Source organism: Pungitius pungitius, chromosome 11 (genome assembly GCF_949316345.1).
Source record: "Pungitius pungitius chromosome 11, fPunPun2.1, whole genome shotgun sequence".
Lineage (NCBI taxonomy): Eukaryota > Metazoa > Chordata > Actinopteri > Perciformes > Gasterosteidae > Pungitius > Pungitius pungitius.
The window spans coordinates 399,056-421,375 of NC_084910.1; the positions used below are offsets into that span (position 1 = coordinate 399,056).

General features: G+C 40.8%; 1 protein-coding gene and 1 long non-coding RNA gene across 2 annotated transcripts in view; one reads left to right on the top strand and one right to left on the bottom strand.

Annotated features, from left to right (window-relative positions):
• The window catches only part of cdkal1 (CDK5 regulatory subunit associated protein 1-like 1), a 168,852-nt gene extending 159,844 nt beyond the window's left edge, over positions 1 to 9,008 (top strand). The window contains exon 15 of the mRNA XM_062565521.1: positions 8,663 to 9,008. Coding sequence (XP_062421505.1) covers positions 8,663 to 8,839 — 177 coding nt within the window. The 3' untranslated portion in view covers positions 8,840 to 9,008. The remainder of the gene's footprint in view (positions 1 to 8,662) is intronic.
• The window catches only part of LOC134132868 (uncharacterized), a 59,991-nt gene that overhangs the window by 11,185 nt on the left and 26,486 nt on the right, over positions 1 to 22,320 (bottom strand). Inside the window, exon 3 of the long non-coding RNA XR_009957061.1 lies at positions 1,788 to 1,864. This is a non-coding gene — a long non-coding RNA (uncharacterized LOC134132868). The remainder of the gene's footprint in view (positions 1 to 1,787; positions 1,865 to 22,320) is intronic.

The window sequence follows — 22,320 nt, forward strand, 5'->3', positions numbered from 1 at the left end:
AAAAGCAAGAGTTTCTGAATTCTTGTCTTAGTTGCAGCTGTTGTCAATTTGTTATCTGCGCTGTGACGTCCTTTTCATGTGAACCGGGGCAACTTTGGACACGAGACAAACGCATGGGAGCTTGAACATTAATGCGATTGCCTGTGTCATTTCTCATTTTTCACTCATCAATAAAAGTGTTTAGTATTCTGAGTGGTTGACGTGACTGAGTACAACCTAGTCAAGTATCTAAGAATAATTGGTTTGCTCTGAAAAGCGCTGCTCTCGCTTCCTGTCGGCTGTGACAGAGTTAAGATGTTAAAAAATGCACGGACCACCATTACAAGTGTAACGCTGAACTAAAGGGCAGAACAGGGGAGAAATAAACATAAGGGAACAGTATGGCTATATATAAAATGCTGCTTAATGGCATACAGTTCTAAATATTTCCTCCAACAAATAATGGTGCCTTTTAAAGTATATTTGTAATGTTTTTGATCGGATGGTTTATTTGTGAACATAACTGCGCGGTGGTTGGATGCCTCCCCAACCAGTCATAATGCAGTTTGTCAAAAAGCCGGATAACTTGGTGATAGACACATGTGTGTCATATATAGCATATACAATGTATTTTGTATATATTATTATATATATATTATATAATATACTTTAGTGCGTTAATTACGATGAATTAATTACACGAAAAATAACACATTAAACATTTTTTACGCATTTTTGCACCGCGGAACTTTTCTCACTGGATGAGTTTCGGGGGGACCGATTATACTGGAGCACCAACTAGCATCCATGACTTCAGACAACAACAAACCACAGTGAACATGAACGAAGAAGCTGATTATAATAAACACACGGATGGAAGCGTCGATAAGAGCGTGGTTGTGTGCAAGCTGTGCAACAAGGAATTCACATCGAGCCTCAAGTATCACCTCAACGCAACACAATTAGCAGCTAGCGTGGACGTACAAGGACCCACACCCAACCCACGCTGCACCAGATGACTGGTTTAAGGACCAGGGTAACTAAGACCACGTCTGAAAAAATAACCAATGTTCTGAATGTACTTGAAAGTATTGGTCTACTTAAAAAAAACCTAGTTTACAGAAGGTCTACTTACCTATAGGCTACCTGAATTTCTGAAAGTACTATATTTCTAAATATGCTATTTCTACACTTGTCTGCTGGAATTGGTTGAACAAAAATAAAAATCCATGTGAATAAAATTACTTCTCACTGTTCTCAGGTCAAATATTTATGCAATTAAAATGCGATTCATTTTGATTAATTAATTACAAAGCCTCTAATTAGAGTAATATTTTTGATCGAGTCCCGGCCCTAATATATATATATATATATATATTATACATGCTTGAGGTGTGGCCACAAATGTTTTGTGAGGCTGCCCCATGTGCCATGTCGAAGTGTCCCTGAGCAAGACACCTAACCCCTAATTGCTCCCTAGGCAAAAAAATGTAATGCACGGGTTATAATGTAATGTAAGTCGCTTTGGATAAAAGCGTCAGCTAAATAACATATAATGTAATGAGGTCACAATGATCTTTAACCATCAACTTCTATCAGTATCAGAACTTTGCTCAAGCTACTGGGCTCACGGGAATGGGACGGCCGTGAGGTCACAATGACCCGGATCTTTGACCTCCCAAAGTCAACATGCGCTCATGTACAGGCGAGTAAAAGGGCGTGTAAATGGATGGTAAGCACACACAGACGCACCGTTGGTACGACCTTCTGAAGCCATTATTTTGAAGACTGAGACTGGAAGAGCAAACCTTTGATTTGTTGATGACACGCTCTTACTCCTGAATCGCAGTATCGAACATCCTTCACCCGATCCGTCAATATGCATCTGTCAATAGAGAAAGGCACTTAGAAGTGATCAATTTTCTGATACCCAAAGTCAACATAAGCTTCCCTTATAAAAGTAATGCTGCCTATTGGAACAATGTAAGCATTTTAGGAGTCTCTGTGATTCAATCTACATCCCATAGGAGTAACAAAAAAGGTGGAAATATTTTCCATTGTACTTTTTGTAATAAGTGTTTGAATAATCCAAAGTTACTAATGACTACAAACGACATGGTTGGATCAGTGAGTAACAGCGGCCAGAAACCCAATGCTGATGGACCGTACCAGCTGTGTGTGACATGCAAGCAAAGCTAAGCATGTTTTTTTCTACCTCGCTAATTATAAGTTCAGGAAACACAATTAACTGGACTTAAAATATTGCAGAAGAGGAGTTCTGTTCAAATAAACACAAACCACTGGTAGGAGAGTGGCTAATACAAAGGGTCCTCATGACACATCTTCTCATTAGCAACCATCTGAGGCTGTGACCTTTTCATTTCTGCTTAACCAAATACATTTCTGAATAACTTCATGCACCGCGCAGATAATATCACTGACACTTTAGCTTGTATTTTCTCCTGGATATGTTCATATTGAGGGACACATACACACCTAAAAGGAAATGCTGTTTGTTTTTACACAGGTCAAAATTGATGACACCTGTTTTGAGCAATCAGCACCTTATGGAGAGAAAAACCTGACATAATTACAATGTTGATGTTTGTCAGGTTCTGCACAATTAAGCTCAGTCAATTTACCCTGCTGACGTTCAGCCTGCTTCAAAACGTTCCATCCAAAATGTTTGAGCTCCAATTTTTAGTGAGACTACAGACACAACGATGCTGAAGAGGCAATTCAAGTATTTACAGGTAATACAGAGTGTGAGAGCACTCTGTACAGTGAACACGTGGCCTAACGCAGAGCTCTTAAGATCAATCTGTGCATTTCCTGTCCCGTTCTTATCGACACATCCTTTTGGTAAGATGACAAACGTTTGACAGCGTTTAGGCTCTGCTAATACAGCTAATACAGCCTATCAAACCTTGACCATTATTTCATTGCCTTTCTTTCACTGCGGCAGCATAATTTGTTACTAGAGCCGCCTGTAAATGGAACCCTCAGTGAACACGGCGCTGTGAGGCAGGATGCTCGTGCTGTAAAACCAGGAGCTGGATACATAGTGATTACCAAATGTTTGCAGTTTAGCCTCAACCTGAAATGTTTGAAAAGCAAAGGCTTCTAATCCCCTGCGACTCGTACAACTGGTGGATGCAAATGCAAACCCACATGGGCGTGACCAATTAATTTTTGCAATTTTGGTGACCAACATGCTTTGCTGCTTTCTGTCTCAACCTCCCAGCCTTCGCTCTTCTTCTGTCTCCCTCTGCCTTTTCACTTCTATAGGCTGAGGTCTGTTCACTGTGGGCTAAGCACTTCAGTGCCTTCTGGAGCAGAGGGAAAATCACTTGGCAAGCGTATCCATTTCTAAACATATGTATGTGAGTGTGTGTGTGTGTGTGTGTGTGTGTGTGTAGATAAAACACAGCAATCACTCAATGCAGGCACAAGGGCCACCAAACTAAATGCTTGGACGAAGCTGGCATGAAGACTCATGTACACACACACACACACACACACACACACACACACACACACACACACACACACAAATGCACATATACCCTGTTGTTGCTGCAAAGCAAACTGGGAATTCACAGTCTGCCGGGCGAGGGGAAGATTGGCTCTACTGAGTCTTGGTGGCTTGCCAGTTCTATTTTGGTGTGTGCGTCTCTGTGGTTGTGTGCGTGCGTACGTGTGTGTATGTGTTTGATGGGCTTACACATCCATGACTTTAGCGGTTAAGGGTGTTTGTATTCACTAGTGGGACGAGGGAGCAAAGTCAATATTTTAGTTCTACACTGGCGTTTTTTTAATAATCACACAGAGAGGGCAGGACTGCTGTTCTTAGTTTGAAGGCAGTTTTAAAGACATTACTATTTGTTTAGCTTCAGTAAAAGCTCGCTTTAATGTTTACTGGCTCGCCATGGCTGTATTTGTTGTCATAACAGTGAATTCATTCGTTGACTTCCTAGGTCTGAAAAATAAAAATATGGGACTTTTTGTATTGTTAGAAGTTTGTGGAGCATCTGAACACTAAGTGAGGAGTGAACTCTTGACCTCTGAAAAGTCTCGTATCAGAGTGCTTTGTTTATGTTGACGGGCGCTGAAGTAACCAGGTGAGAAGACATTTTGCAGATAATAGCAGATGACAAACCATCTGAGTAGTTCTGTCCTAATATATTTCATCAAACAGAGGAAATTGCTTCTATTCTCTAACAATAATTACCCTTGGAACTGAGAAGTAATCCTTAATGCTTGATTTGAAAGGAGCACTTCAGATGGCTACCATGACACTCTATGATGTTGTCATGGAAATAACTGTACATTGCATGTGAGTCGCAAGGGGCTGCTTTGTTGCCATGGTGAAGTGTTCCTGTGTTATTGTCCACACATGAAACAAGGCTCATTTACATAACCACCTTGTTAACGTTTAATGGAAACCTTCTCAGATGTACTAAAGCAGAGTTATTATCGGTCAGTGTGGGTCAGGTTCTCAGAGTTTACAGAGAACTGATGACTGGTCATATTCTGTAAAAGTTGATTGATTGAATTCTTCATCTTTTGTAAAAATGTATAAAAACCCATGTGCTACATCCTCCTCTCCCCGGAGGACTGGACACGTTTCTTCAGCCAAACACATCTGCTCATCACAATTAAGTCTCTAATAATGACTGATAAGTGATTCTAATGAATTAATCAAACTGTTTCTCTCTCACTCAAGAGCAAGTCATTTCACACACAGATAAAAGGAATTTAGCCACGCTAGCCTGATGGCATGGACCACTTTCATCCAGTAGAAACAGCTAAACAACAGCCGGCCTCCAGCCATTTCATGACTTTTCCATCAGTTCTGTGACAAATATCACATTGCCAAACAATTTGGTAAATCTGTTCATGTAGGTAGATTCGACACCTACTGACTGGTTAGACATTAAATTAAATTGCTATTTCTCCCATAGTAGCATAATCAGTTCAAATATGTGCTTTGTCCGATGCTTTGGTTCATTACCAAAACAGCCTCAGCTGTACTCTGGATTTAGTGCTGTTTAGTGAACGTGTGCCAGCAAACACACTAAACAATAGCAGTTATAGTAAAGCATTGTCGTGAGCGTATTAGCATGCTGCCGTTTGTCTTAAGGGGAAAGTATACTGCTAATGTTTAGAAAACTACACGCAGCTGTGAGCATGGTTGTGGACTCTTTTAAACCTGATCAATCTTACATTGAAACAATCAGAGGGTTGAGATCTATAAAAAACATATTTCCCTATTCTATGTGAGCAAATTTACCCTCTCTACTCGAATGTGTCTAAAGATTTGAAACAACCTACTTGTAATTAAAGACCTGTTCATTCAGTTTATTGCTTGATGGTCAATTACGCCCCCGCTGATGTTGTGATGGGACCTTGTCATATAGTCATTAGAATGTAGGAGGGATCAATGGGAAGCCATGTTTGGACTTTGGAACGAGGCTGTCAACCGACGTTTGATGGAATTATAAAGACAGACACCCACACACACTCAGGGCAGGTCCCCTAAATGTAATGTATGGGCTTCCAATTAGAAATGAGCGATAAGGAAGCGATGTGAACGTGAGGAATTATCATGTGAGAAAGAGCAATAAAAGTGAGTCACAAGAGTCACAGGAGCTCAGACCTCCGACAAATGACAACCGGCACTAATTAAAGCGTGTCACACTGTTCGAACACATCAGAGTCAAACGTGGATTCATGGGGTTTTTTTAGGGCTAAGAAATTCAGGTGTTTGCATCATCTCTCAAATTTGACTTTAAAAGTATTATGAGACAAACTATATCTTATTAAATGACTCTTGAAAATAGGCCCGCTCAGTATTCTGCACATTATTCAAGATTATTTCAGATATCAGTTGATGAGAAACTTGACGCATCATTCTTTGAGCAGCACTGAAAATAAGTTCTTATGCTAACTAACTCATCCGTGATGCTGCAAGACCAAAATGAATGAAATTATGAGCATAACGCCTATGTCAAAATATAAAGTAACTTTTCAAGCTATTATAAGAGACTAATCATTTATTATGACAAAGTGAGAGCATTTATTGGAGACTTGGCCCTGTCAGTCTCTCCAAATCAACATGACATGAGAAAAGGTCCACCACCATGATTGAGAAATAAGACTTAAAATCACTTTTAAATATGGCCTCAAGACCCGTCAATGTGAGCACATTTCTACAAGGCTTTTCTCGTGAAGGCATTGATCACCATTACTGACAGAGGGACTAAACATCCCTCTGGATCTCATCAACTTCACACATGCACTGCTTTGTATCGGTGTGTGTGTGTGTGTGTGTGTGTGTGTGTGTGTGTGTGTGTGTGTGTGTGACTGTTTCCAAACTCTCTGACTCCCCAATCCTCCACAGAGCTTCTCCTCCGCCTGGTTCATCACATGCGAGAGAAGAGAAGCTCCGTAGGTGTGTCCCATGACAGTGACCCGGGGACGGGGTCTGACTGAAAGCTTATTGAGGGACACGCAGCAGGCTGCACAGCGGCTCCTCAGACGCATCCATCATCACAGTCATCAATCTTCCTCTTCTAGCTTTCACACTGCTACATGTTCAGTCTTTCTTCCTATGTCATCGGTCTCTGTGTCTCTTGCATCTCTTCATTCATAATTATTCATAATTACTTCATTCGTTTGCAAGTGTGCAATTCGGACGCCAACATTAAAAACACTGGTTTCATGTAAAAATGCTGTTAAAGTTAGCTATAAAAAGTGAACAAAAGACGGCAAATAATAATCCATAATCCCAGTGCCCCAAAGACATTTTCATCTCATTTTTGTGTGATGGGGGTTTTCACCCCGTGGTATGTTTTTAGCTTCTTTTTTTTATCACCCACAAGGATCCCTTCCTTCATTTCCTCTCTCCTGCTTTCTGCCTCCTATCCCTGCTCTTTTTGCTCCTCGCTCTCTTTGCCGCCCTTCTTCCTTCTTGACAGCTCCAGTTAATTCAATGTCAGCTCTGCCAGCTCGCCTCATCACCGTGAGACAAACAGATCGGAGCGCAGGAGTGTGAAAGCGAAGGAGCGAAGGACGAGATGAGGATGAGCAAAGCAAAGAGAAAGAGAAAAAAGTGCAATAAAACAGGAACAAACTAAAGAGTAAAGGAATCAATAAACGGACAACAAATGTGAAAATAACTGACTGGCAGAACGGTCCTTCAGAGTTTGTACTCAGTTCTCCCACAATCCTTTGCCTTTTATAGAAGAGGCAATTACAATTTCACAGGTTGAAATTAAAGTCCCCATGGTGTGTGTGTGTGTGTGTGTGTGTGTGTGTGTGCGCACGCGTGTGTGTCCATGAGATACAGCAGGCTGTCAAAGTGATTTCAAGCTGTTTATAGCCTAAGCTCACAAAATGGAATCGTACAGCAAAAGGGGGAAAGAATCTAAATTCCCCCACCGCCTTTAAAAAAGAAAACTAATTCCTTGAATATTAATTGCCTGGCTTGACGATCGGCTTATTTGTTTGTGATGAGACTGCATAAGAAAAGTACCCATAATCCCTGTATTTCTCTCCCTCGCTCGTGCTGTCTACTGTCTGCATTAATCTCTTTTTATGCTGCTTTCCTTTGCTCTCTTTAAATCTTTTTCTCCCCCCATCTTCTATCATCCCCTTTTTCTTGGAGCATTTTAGTCATCTAGTAGATTTTTTTTCTCTCCGGCAAATAGAGAAACATCTTTGAAATGCTGTAGCAGAGTGTATCGAATAGCAAAGTTCTAGGATTTAATTTCTGCTTTATTTACATCCTTCAAGATTTATGGCCCACGTCAGGTTTGATTTTCAAGCCCCAGAGTGTAACTTGATTTATTCCCCTTATAGTAGTATCTCCACTTTCCAGCTCCCCTCTCAGATTCCTTGCAGCATAATGCGAAGGCTACAAACACTATATAATCTCCTGTAGTTTTGTATCAGCCGTCAGTGTTACCTGTATTCATCCTAAACTCACATTTGACACAAACATTTTTCTTTTCCTTTAAATTAGACGTCAGTTGTAGGGACTTAAAAAAGACAAACCGCTCTGCTACGTGTGGATATGCTTCTGCATGAAGCTTTGACATGGGGCTGAAACTCCATCAAATATGCTGCAAGTATGTATACTCCATCTCGATGTCAATGGGACGGTCAGTCATCATTATTGCCCGGTGTGGCGTTTCTTGCTTTTAATGATTTCACAATTCAAATCTGTATTTATCTCACACATGTCCCACACACTATATTCCAGATAATCTACAATACTTGGCTATTCAATTTGAACGGGACACTTGTGCTCTTGACATGGATTACAACATTTAAACCTCAGACTTGACACTAATATCATGAACTTGACATTGATTTCTGTTTTCATTTACTTTTTTACTTAAGTTCTGGGTTTGTGAGTTCTGCAAAAGTGGAACTGCATAATTAAGCAGGCTGCATACAGTCTTTGGCAGTTTGTCTTACCACAAAGATTTGTGTCCTTTGCACATCTTAAAAAGTCCCACTTCCATAAACAGCCCATGGATGTGTTTTTTCACTGACTGGAGACATTTACTGTAATAACATGTCTTTCTCTGTGTGTGGCGCGAGTGCATAAACGTCAAAGATCAAACTCAACAGATCCACTTAGTCTTACCCTGTCCTTCTGTCTCTCTACATTAAGGGAGAGTTTGATGTGTGCAAGTCCATACGACCACTGCAGCTCATCCAGAATGCAGCAGCTCGACTGGTCTTCAACCTTCCGAAATACTCCCACACCACACGGCTTCTCCGTTCACTTCATTGGTTACCAGTAGCTGCCCGCATCCAGTTCAAAGCATTGGTACTGACCACGCTGTGAATGGATCGGGACCAGTCTACATCCGGGACATGGTGAAACCCTACATCCCAACCCGCACACTTCGATCTGCATCTGCCAAGCTGCTTGTTCCTCCCTCACTGAGAGAAAAGCACTCTACGAGATCGCGACTCTTTGCTGTCCTGGCTCCCAGATGGTGGAATGAGCTTTCCGATGACATCAGGACCACAGAGAGACTCTACATCTTCCGTTGAAAACTCAAGACACACCTTTTTAGACTCTACCTTGACTAAAACACTAGCAAACCGTAGCACTAACAAATGATAGCACTTAAATTGTACTTATAATGGCACTTTTCTATAACATGTTTTGTAACTGCTTATTTGATGAAAAATGTACTTTCTGGTTACTTGTTCTTCTGAGTTTGTATCTATGTGGAAATGCACTTATTGTACGTCGCTTTGGATAAAAGCGTCAGCTAAATGACATGTAATGAGATGAAAGCTAATTTGTCAATCAAGTTGAATACACCTTCACATCTTTCTATACATTTATGCCACCTCTAAATTTCTGAGTATATTATAAATGCACACTGCATGCCAATTAGAGGTGTGTCCGATCTGCCCTGACGTCATGCAGGTCGAGTCGAGTTAGTGTTATTTATTGCAACAACAATTGAGGTTGAAAATAATAATAGCAAAGGTTATTTAAAAGCAGTCTAAATAAAAAAAAAATTGAATACAATTCCAGACACCCAAAAAATTGCCATGTACTATGTGTATGTAATTACTAGGGCCGGGACTCGATTAAAAATATTAATCTAATTAATTAGAGGCTTTGTGATTAATTAATCGAAATTAATCGCATTTTAATTGCATAAATAATTGACCTGAGAACAGTGAGAAGTAATTCTTTTCACATGGATTTTTATTTTTGTTCAACCAATTCCAGCAGACAAGTGTGTGGTGGATTCCAGCCTGAGAATCTATGAGAATTGAGGTTGGATTCAAAAGCATCAACAGGTGTGTGGTGGAACAGTGCAGGGAGATAGCAGGAAGGCTGAAGTGTGGAGGATCCTCAGTTCAAACCTGCTCTCTCAGAAGGAGGGTTTGGTTGCAGTCTGGGCAGTTTTGAGGTTTAGTAAACAATCCCAAGGTCTAATATGAGAAACGGACACAATGAGGCATGTGCTTGAATAGCACAAGGGAACAACTGAAGGGCTGCAGTCTCCAACCTGCTGTCTGAGGTTGTGGGTTCGTTGGCCCTTCATGCAGACATCACTTCTGCTTTGAAAGAGTTTTGAGGTTTGAGTTTGAGCTTTACTTCACTTCTTTGAGTAGCAATCTCAAGGTTAAATACAACAAACAAAGGGTTGGTCAGTGTGTGGTGAATTAGCGCAGCGGAAGAGCTGCTGCCACAAGCCTGCACTGCATTTGAAGGTTGTGGGTTCAAGCCCAGTCTTGGGTTTGAGCCTTTGGCTTTACTTCAGGTTTGAGTAGCAATCTCAAGGTTAAATACAACAAACAAAGTGTTGGTTAGTGTGTGGTGAATTAGCGCAGCGGAAGAGCTGCTGCCACAAGCCTGCACTGCATTTGAAGGTTGTGGGTTCAAGCCCAGATGTGGAAATAGCATTGAAGAAGACTTTTGAGGTTTAACTCACATGCTCAAGGTTAAATAGGAGAATCAAAGTTGTCAAAATGTGACCAGGACTGGTAGTGTAGGGGTGCCAGCTAGAGCCCAGAAGCCTCTGTACGCGCCGCCAGTGGGTTCAAATCCCGCTCCTGCCAAGTCTTGAGCACACTACCGCGGAGGTAGCAGTGGGGGCATTGTCCCCACTGGTTGTTTCAGAGAAGTGAACCCTAGGGGTTATGCAGAAACACAAGTCGCGTTCACTTGAATTATGAAGGCATTGTCAAGAATGATGGGGAATCTTTTGAATGATGATGAATTGCATGTTAATTGCTTTGCTTTAGCTTTTAGCACTTATTAGCCATGCTACGTAGCCTATAGGGTTCCACCTTCTTGATGGGAGAGAAGGCCGGATGTGTCTCATTCAGTGGTCACACTGACATGAAACTTATTACAGCCTCTGAGGGCATTTTTCAAGACAATCACATCACATGACAGTCTGGCACAGGGTGTAGATTTGTTTACCCTTTTTAGTGCATCCACCCTCCAATTCTCTGTTACATTCAAATTCAACTCACTTGTGCCTTTACCAATGCAGGAAGGATCAATAGCATGGTTGATCCTCCAAGATGCACCACTCCGTCTCTGGGGCAATATCCCATTATGACTTTTTATAAATGTCAGTTACCCAAAACTAAAAAAGGATTTAGGAAGAGCCACCATGTCCCCTTGAACCCAGATAAGGTTTAAAGTTAGTGACAGGGACGTGTAGGTTGCTCCATCTAAGATCATTCCAGTCATGTCATGGGAAAAACATTGTGAAAAAAGTCAAAATATGTAGGGTCAAAATATAATATATATATATAATATATATATATTATTAGGGCCGGGACTCGATTCAAAATATTAATCTAATTAGAGGCTTTGTAATTAATTAATCAAAATTAATCGCATTTTAATTGCATAAATATTTGACCTGAGAACAGTGAGAAGTAATTTTTTTCACATGGATTTTTGTTCAACCAATTCCAGCAGACAAGTGTAGAAATAGCATATTTAGAAATATAGTACTTTCAGAAATTCAGGTAGCCTATAGGTAAGTAGACCTTCTGTAAACTATGTTTTTTTAAGTAGACCAATACTTTCAAGTACATTCAGAACATTGGTTATTTTTTCAGACGTGGACTTAGTTACCCTGGTCTTTAAACCAGTCATCTGGTGCAGTGTGGGTTGGGTGTGGGTCCTTGTACGTCCACGCTAGCTGCTAGTTGTGTTGCGTTGAGGTGATACTTGAGGCTCGATGTGAATTCCTTGTTGCACAACTTGCACACAACCACGCTCTTATCGACGCTTCCATCCGTGTGTTTATTATAATAAAATTTCCCATTCACGGGGCCACCTGACACGGTCTCGTCAGCTTCTTCGTTCATGTTCACTGTGGTTTGTTGTTGTCTGAAGTCATGGACGCTAGTTGGTGGTCCAGTATAATCGTTCCTCCGAAACTTATCCAGTAAAAAACGTTCCGCGGTGCAAAAAATAAGTGCAAAAATGCGTAAAAAATGTTTAATGTGTTATTTTTTTCTTAATTCACATTGTAATTAATTAATCGTAATTAACGCGCTAAAGTCCCGGCCCTAGTAATTACATACATGTGTATATATGAAAATGGTCGACAGATGGGATCCAACAGGATGTTGTCTTTGAAGGCTCCTGGGAACTCGACTGCATCTTTGTGTCATGGCCCCCCCGCTGCTGCCTGATCTCGTCCTCTCGTCACGGCGCAGTTCCCCCCGACCGAGTCTATTGTAAAAGCCCTTAGAGTCACCGCAGGGCAGCATTCACTATTCGTTACCGTTGATGTGACAAACTGAAATTGTTCAAGCCCTGCTGCAGACCATAGGAAGGGATCCTGTCAATCACAAGGCAGCCCCGCCTTAAGGCATACACTGTTTTATAACATTTCTTGATTGGACCATAATGAAAGAAACCAAATATCACTATGAAACAATAAATACTATACATTGAGACCAGAAAAGACAATAAGCCAAGTGATAAGTATGATAATTGTCACATATATGTCTACACAATCTGACTTCTTTTAGCAACCAGAAGAGTTTAAGGTAATTCCAAAATGGGTATACATTTCATAACTGCCAGCATACTACACAGTGGGCAGAAAAAAACCCAAAATAATAGAATGTAAAACGAGGGCGGAACAGAAGAAATCCTGGAAGCAGTTTAAGCCCCCTGTCTCCTCTTTGGCAGAGTGAATGTCACACCGGTGGAACCAGGGATGCCCCGCTGAACCACATTTTCTCCCTTTCTGTCTATTGTGCTACAACATTATATTCAAAAGCTCCTTTTCAAAAGAACCCAGAAAATACGAGAGCGAGAGCCTTTGAATTTTTGAAAAATCGGTGATGCCGACGTGTGTCAGCCTTAAAAATGTGATTTAGATAAAGTCATACCTCCTGTTGCCTGTGAAATGTGCTGATGGTTCTGAGGTACTTTCATAAGTGAGTAGCACTTTGGGAAATCATGCTCTCCTGTTTGATCATTTATTTAGATTTTCCCCACCAGTCCCACCCATGGGACCTCTAATGTACTAACAACCACTAACTGCATTGGTGGGCAAATTTGATTAATTTCTGCCCTTCTCTGTGCAAATTCTCTGTTAAAAGAGTCTTTGGAGCCCTAAATCCCAGCAGAAATCTAACCTAAACATCCTCAGAAGATTTTGGTAGCCTGCAAACCAAATCAAGTACTGTAACATCCCCAAATGTTGTGTTTGGTGGTTTTTCAGTACGTGTGGTAAATTAATTCTTGTGTTCATTTATTAACCCAGCTGAGCGTGACTCCCTTTGCAGAGGACACGTCTTACCCAGTGTGGGATGGCTCCACATTGTCCTCCATCTTTCTCCTTCCCTCTCCTCCTCTTTCTTGTTGAGCGATATTGTTAAAATATTTATCTATCAGATGCTGATCGATGCTCAGCACATCTTGATGACCTTTGCTTTCTTCTTCCATGCTGCCTGCAGTATGTGCCTATATATGTGTGTGTGTGTGCTTGGTAGTTTTAAAGGCATTAAAGCGTAAAAGTGTTGCTAAGTTGCTCTTAAGTTGCTCTAGGGAGGGGTTAGGTGGATGCCCCGCTGGGCTAATGGAGGCAGCATCAGTCTGCCTCGTAGAACAAGAAACGGCAGTCATAGGTTCTAAAGGTTTACACACACACACACACACACACACACACACACACACACACACACACACACACACACACACACACACACACACACACACACACACACACACACACACACACACACACACACACACACACACACACACACACTCTCTCTCTCTCTCTCTCTCTCTCTTTGGTTCCCCTAGAACTGATTTCTTCTACGACTTCTTTCTTCCTCTGATCTGTAGTAGAGGATAACTTGATTTCTCCTCCTCTCTCTTTCCCCCACACAGCCCCCACCACTCTTTTTTTATCTGTCTCCCTACCCAGTCAGGTTTAATCCTGTTAGTCACGGTAGATATATGGGGTCCTGCTCACTCTGGTTGACTCTCTTCCAGATAGACATTCCCCAGAGAGACCCTTTGGATTCAGTCGCACACACATGGCACACTGCACCAGGCAAATGCACGTTTCGATGAACACACATATACATACCATGTATATAACCATTGTCAACATTGTTTGGATCCAAAGGAGTTCAAACTGAGCGTTTTATGACCCACTGGAGGAACTGGAAGATGCATTTAAATGACATTATACAGTATACTATGCAGTGTGCTATGGGCTTTAAGATACATATTAATATACGTTGGCTCTAATGCATGAAATGAAACACTAACCCAGTTACAATCAATTGTACAATATAATTACAACAATATTATAATATGTTGTAAAAATATCCACCACATGGTTAAGGCACTGCTGAGGGTAGTTATAGTCTACGTTCAACCCAAGAGGAAGGCACAGACCAAAGGACAGATTTGATTCAAACACTGAAACAGCAGAAGTGATCCCTGTGATGTCTTCATGTCGGCCCACTCAAAGATTACTCCCTTAATTCAATTGTTCGCTCTAATACGTTATGCCCTTCTTTGTTTGTGTATTTTATTTTGTATTTCATGGGCTATCATCTGTCCCTCACGTTTGCAGTAGGGGACAGTTGTCTGGTCTCATCAGCAGAGGTCTGTGTGTCCACATGGGCCCCATTCTGATCCAGCCCTTGTCTGTGGGCCCCCTTCTCATTTTAATTAAACAGCAGATGCACTAACCTTGTCCCGTCTGCCGTTCCCTTTTGTACAGTGTGTGTGTGTGCGTGTGTGCGTGCGTCCATTTGTCTTGTTTTGACCCAGCGTGCTCTCGCCATGTGCCAGTTTGGAGCCATATTGTATGCAGGACTGTTAGTGTCATCCGTTTGGAAGATGAATTAGTAGGCAGGAGGGCAGAAGGGAGGACGCCCAGTTCCTCAAATACACACACACACACACACACTCACACACACACACACACACATTCATATGTGAAAACACACCAAAATGTGCTCGGCTCAAGTAGAATGCTTCAGTTTATCAGGATGTATATCAAACTAGAAAATGCATTTCCTGCTGAAAATGTGTTGGAATGCAGAAAGCTGAAATTAATTTCAAAAAGTTGCTTAAAGTACAGAAATGAAACAAGCTGAAAGTATTCTAAACATTGCTGAAAGACTAGAGCTGAGATACATTTAAAAATGTCTGAAAATACAGAAATGAGAAAAGCTGAAATGAACTTGAAACAATTGCAAAAAAACAGAAGTGGGAGAAGCTTCTATGAATTTGAAATAGAAACAGAAATAATAAAAGCTGAAATTAATTTAAACGTTGCTGAAAGAATAGAAATTAGAAAAGCTGAGAATTAAAAAAATACATTTTCTGTAGTAATATAAGGTTTAGTACTAGTTATAAATCTAAACTCTGTCCTCAAACAGACGTAACCGGTGAACAACATCAGTCTCTGACACCACATTAAAACGTATGAAGACTCGTTATAGTACAGTTATGTAGCAGTTCATGAGCATGCTTTAACAGGGAAACAGCAGTCTTACTCAAGGGGGAGTTATTCTAACTGAAGGGGGCTCATTAACCAGAACAAATCAAATAAATTCCCCGTAACAACGTACATTCATTCCACTGCTTGCTAATGTAATTAGCAACATATAGCCATAGATGCAGTAAACGACAGGCCAAGCTTAACACTGTAACACTGAATGCAGCAAAACATGTAATCACGTCATTCAAAACTACCCATAACGTAGAGGCTGTCGTTGTTCGCTGGCGCGGTGAAGCCTCGTTAGCAGTTTAGCTAGCTAGCACTTATCGCTGTCCCATGTCCCACATATCTAACCGTCCTGCCTCCACATTACTTACAGGCTGCTCATCCCGGGTCTCCGTCCCAACTCACGACACGCACGTCCATGTACGGTTAGCTAAACACGGTTAAACCTACACGTCCATGTACGGTTAGCTAAACACGGTTAAACCTACACGTCCATGTACGGTTAGCTAAACACGGTTAAACCTGCACGTCCATGTACGGTTAGCTAAACACGGTTAAACCTACACGTCCATGTACGGTTAGCTAAACACGGTTAAACCTACACGTCCATGTACGGTTAGCTAAACACGGTTAAACCTGCACGTCCATGTACGGTTAGCTAAACACGGTTAAACCTACACGTCCCTGCGCAGTGGATGACTCCTGAGCTACGTCTTCATGGCCCTCGATCACCAGCTGGTCGCTAATGAGCTCACAGCGAAGAGATTTAGACAAAATCCACACCTCAAACCAATGCTTCCTGGAGCCAAAAATAATAGCATTTTGAGAGACACAAGACTCTACCGAACGCATGAGTGTAGTTTTTATGTCTCTATGCATTTTAACATTTTAATATTTGAACGGTTTAAATAGCTGAAAGTGTGAAGGAGTTGAAAGGGGGCGCGGAAGAAATATAATAATAATAATAAGTTAAATAAAGATTCAAAGAACAATACTTGGAAAGCTTAATGCATTCCAACTAACAAATACTTCCATGATGCTGAACTAGAATATAGTTTTAATATGTATTATTTTGGTAGCTGGTATCAGACTAAATGCCTCTGTATGTGTGTTTGTGTTTATATACAGCCGCTCTTTCTCTGACACACACTCACACACACACAGAGTGAGAGCAGTAACTCTTGCCTTGTATTGCATCAGTTGGCAGTCAACACATTGAGTCAGCTAAACCCAAACTAATAACAGTTGTAATGAGTGTGTTGTAAACGAGGCACAAATACACAACAGCTTTTTTACAGGCAGCAAACGTTTTAAGGGAATTTATATCTATACTATTTATATCTATAAGTACATGTCATGTATCATGTATCATCGCTCTGCCAGCTTCGAGACACACTGGGACGTCCTTCTTCTGATGGTGCAAAAAGACGAGCTTGTCTGACACAGTAAATGTGAACAATGGTTGGGTTGATTTATATGGTTTTGTTCTCCCTCTGGTAAAAATGAGAATAGTAGTAAAAAGACAGTTTAAAGCTCATGTGTTCAAATGTAATCTTGGAAATGGGTTTTTCTAAGCTGCTCTTAGTATGAAATTAAAAGCACATGCCAAGATTATTTTAATGTAATCATAATCATCCTATTAAATGCAAGTAACTATAACAAATAATAATAAGCGGAACATTTATTTATTTATATGATGATATTTGGTATGGTCAGAATTATGCCATGTAACTGCCATACTAGAGTTCTTCCCCTATTTGTATTGATAATTAATTCCACAGTAAACAGTGGAGGTGACTGATCCACAAATGGTCCAATTCCAATGTCTGGTTGTCTCTTTCCGAATTGGTTGCATCCTGATCTTTAAATGAGACAAAAGACAGAATCAATAAGGGACATTTATAGTGTGGTTGTGGTGAGAAAAGTAAAGCACCTCTTTCAGATCTCTTTAGTGAATCCGTTTTGCAATCAAAATGACTTTATTAGGAAAGCTCAGGGTGCAAGGACACTACTTGCCTGCTTGTGTCCATCCTGTGTTTCAGTGGTTCGTTTTCAGGATGAATTGCACAGGCAGCCGATGCAGTGTGTTATTAATATTGAAAACTAGTTGATGAAGTAGTAGTGGAAATGTGCTTTATTATTCTGCCACTCTCTTCCCCTCACACACAGACAAACGCAATTGTAGGCATAGGGCCCATGTTGCTACCCAGAGATCCGGCAAATAACTCAACTCAGGGTCAATGTGTATGAGGGTGTGTTGCAGCATCTCAAATTCACTCAGCCGACCAAATAAAAAAAAAAGAATGGTGCGCTGGTGTTTTTTTCAGTAAAAACGCATAGCAAAGACAATGTGTTTATTGTAAACAAAATGTAAAAAAACTCTTGGAAGGGGAGGGGGGATGTTGCACAACCAAAGTATTGCTTAATAAAAATGAGAAAAAACTGATCTCTTTCCTGCGCGCGCGCGCACACACACACACACAACACACACATACACACACACACACGTTAGCCCTCACTGCTCCTTCTCCTAAGGATCGTTTGATGCCTCCCATTCTCTGGATCAATAGACTGACTATCTGCCCTGTTGGATTGTACATGGATTCGTTGTCGAAACACGGCCTGTGGCGAGTCTGTCGGGAACGCACACACATACGCACACACACACACACACACACAAACCAGATGCTGACTAGAGACTGCACTGGAAATTATTGACAAAATAGGATTTCTCTGAATGAACCCTGACCTCCTGAAAACCAATACGAGCGGCAGATTGACCGGAGGGAAAGGGATCCGATTGTCAGATTCAATTCAAATTTGGATTTATTGACATTCCCTCTGGCTGTTAAAGGTGTGGGTGCGTGTGTGTGTGTGTGTGTGTGTGTGTGTGTTTTCTCAAGGAAGATTCAGACAATCAGTTATTTACTTCTCTCAGATTGACATATTTGAATTGTTAGAATTACCAAAAGTTCAAAACGTATTTGTAGTTTTTCCCAAAATAGTTCAAACTTGATAACATCAATAATCAAAATGGGCCACTTTGTATTTCCTGTTGGACGGTCTGTTAATGCAGATGCTGACAGAACAAATGTTACCCTGGCAACAGAAAGGGCAATTAAGTTATATAGTACATTTCATCAGCTTCATAAACCTTAGGGCAAAACAAAAGGCAGGAATGAGACGTTAAGCTGACATTGATAATGCTCATATTAGAGCTGCAATTAACGATTATTTTAATAATCGATTCATCTGTTGATTATTTGTTCGATTAATCGATGAATCTGTAAAAAAAAAAAAATGTAAAAACATTTCCAACCCTTTATTGAAAAATAGAACTGACTGTGCACTTTCTAAATATGTTTTGTTTTAAACAGATTGCTCCTTGAACATCCCTAAGTAAGCAAATAAAATGGACTAACACAAAAAACATACACACATCGCATGATGTATACTTTACAGCCGCCAAATTAAATATATTAGGCACAAAATCATGAATCATTGCCGTGGTGCTCCCGTGCCAGGCCATGTCGCTTTTGCATATCTTACAATCAGACATGTCAACCCTCCCGAATTTCAAAGCCCCTCCCGAAAATATCCCGGACCGACCTTTCTCCTGATTTCCACCCGGACATCAATATTGCTGCACCACCCGTCACTGGGCGTGCTGTTTCAGACCGAACAATAATAAAGGTTACACCTTGAAGTCGAGCGCGGCGATTAGAACGTAAAACTACTGGCGCTGCAAAGAAAACCGCAGCACCCCCCCCCCCCCCCCCCCGTTGCCCGCTAGGACCCGCACCCCCCATTTCAGTGTGAAATACCTGGGAGGATTTAGGTCGCATTGGTTTCTCTGCCTCCGCATGTTTCAGAACAGTATTAAGGGTCTCTCCGATGGTCTTTCCTTTACCTCAGCTCTGCTCTTTTTTATTTATTTTTCTTAGCAACGCTCTGCTGGCCGGAGCTTTTTTTCTTCTGTTCTGCTGCACGAGCGCTCAACTTTTTTTTTCTCAGCTCTGCGCGGAGCGCGCAACTTTCTTTTAATACTCAAACATAATAGTCGCGCGACACAACGAATCGATAATGAAATTCGTTGCCAACGCTTTTAATAATCGATTTTAATCGATTTCATCGATTCGTTGTTGCAGCCCTAGCTCATATTAAATATTTCTTCTTCACGTTAAATGTCAACTGTTAACATTTGTTTATGTGTATTATTTCCCCCTCTGATAATGAAGTGAGCACAAATTAAGAAGAAAATATAACGTTCAAGCACAAAACTTGCAATAGCAAACGGTACATTATCCATATGGAAAGCCACATGATGCAAGAACCAATTCAAACAGTTATTGATACCTATGACACTTATATACACCTGTTCATACATTATGAACTAATGCACCCTTCAAGCAACATTCACACATCCGGGGTGTCTTGCCCGAGCGTATATACACATGCACTAGAAGATCCAGCGGATCAAACTGCTGGTCTTGGTGTGATCCCGTCTGGTTCTGCGGATTTTATGTTCAGGAGATAGTATGAAGAGTATTGGTCCTTAAAATCTGCATCCAGAACCACACTGGTGAGACAAGTACAAGTACGCCTCTCCAGATATGAAGATCTACTTTGACATCTCCTGCATGGTAGATTGCACATTACACCAAGTTTATGCAACCGACTACCAATTGGCAACAACATGTCACAAATATTTTAAAGCAGGAGTGATGAATCGACTTCGAGTCCACTTACTTATGCTGTTTATATGCTAAATAGTGTATGAATTAAACAATCTTTATCATCTATAATTGACTCTTCTTCTCCTCGTCTTCATTGTGCTTTAGGTTCCCCTTGATGTAAAGATCTGTCTGTTCCCTCCTGAGTTCAAAGATTCTTATCATGTTGACATATTTTAATACATGGCATATACTATTTGTAAGGGGCCTCAAATATGGCACCTTCACATTCTGTCGATATATCTTTATGTGATCTCAAATGCCAGGAGTTGACATTATTTATCTGCAAGCAATCAATAGGTTATGTTGAAAGGAATATCTTTGAATTGCAAGAGCAAGTGCACTCTGAGCAGAGACTAGCCCCCAGTATGAAGTCCCCATGGTGGACCTGAGCAGATCCTATACGTAAAACAACTCATATCTTTTACAACTCAATTTCTTCAATTTGTCTCCACATATTGCTTTAAAACATGTTTCATTCGAAATAACCAGCTTAAGTCAAGATTTAAATGGGAAGTGGACACAACTCATTCATCTTGATGGGACACATCTATTTCCGTGTTGTATTTGCCAATATCCATGATGTGATTTAACCTTTTCTAATTGCCTTGCTTGTCGGATTCAGCAGTTGTTTCCTCCACGAGAGAATGAAACGTTCTCCAAATGAAACTGGTAATAATTCCTACAAACACTGTAAACTTCAGTACCTCTTTTTTAGTGGATAATCAGGACTATTATAGAGTTGCGCTTCATCCGAGCAATAATAACCCGAGAGACAGGCCAGAGCAATTAGAAAGGAAGGCCTGGGGAACCGAGCTCCATTTTACCAGGAAGATACAAACATGAGGATTTTGGGAGCTACCATCTCGATTAGTTGCAGAACTAATCTGTGCTCTCTGACCCCAGCAGTGACTGTCAAAACCTCAAAAGGCATTTCACTTGATTAAAGCAAAAGAAAAACACTTCAAAGTGTTTGGGGTGTCGGATTTATTGAAGACTTGAAAGCCCTGCATATTAAATATATTGTGTCCTGCTAATGCCAAGAACACTCTTACATTTACATAGGAGTAGGTGATCCGATTTGATCTCCTGCTTGAAAAACCTCAAAGCAGTTGTTTTAGAAAATAATATTCATGAAAATCAGTGAAAAACAGAGTTGCACTTGATCAGAGTAATGACGACCCTGCAGGCAGAGCACAGCAATTAAAGGAGAGTCCAGGGGAGAGATGAGAACTATTAAAAGCCACAGAGGACCCCCCCCCCCCCCCCGCCCCCCGCCCTCAGCCGGGGCTGGCTAAGCTATACACTGATGAAAACATTGCTGGAAATACTGAAAAAGCCCTAATTACAGAGAGAGGGGGGGGGGGGGGGGGGGGTAGAAATGAATATCCCCAGTGCTCAAGAGACGTTTCCTGTCCAAGTTAATATGTTGCATCAGTTATTTTTGAGAAAAAAGTTGTACATTTTTATATAATGTGGGACAAACCGTCTCACTGTTCTGGACCCTAAACCTAACAAAGCCTCTGTTGTCACTGAGATAATAACCATGTCTTCTGTAATCTATTGTGTAATTATTATTAATAACATCATTTATGGTGACTAATAAGATATGAATTGATTACTTTAAGGCATTAACAATAACAATAATGGAAAGGGGGACTGAGACAACAATAAGATAACACAAGCATCATTGGATGATCGGGAATCTTTGCAGTTAAAATAAACTCTGGTGTGGGATTTGCTTGGGTTGTGATGAGAGAAAAATATATATATATATATATATATATAAAATGAAGTCGTATTAAATGCTGCCTATTATTCATGATTTTTAACTTACATTTTAGACCAGTTTTAGAATGTGTTACAGTACATATAGCAAACTTATGTCAAAGCAGATGAGTAGAATATTCAGCTCACACATGTAACAAAGTGCTGCTGGGATGATGTATTTTTGAAGATGTAAAAAGCTGCTTTTTAAAAGACATCTGAAAGAATTAAAATGAACGGCTATCTACGGATTAATGATTATTTCCCTCAGAACTAGTCTTCTCCAGACTCACTTTCTGTGCCACTGGGCAAGACCTTAACCTCCTTGTACCCCCCTG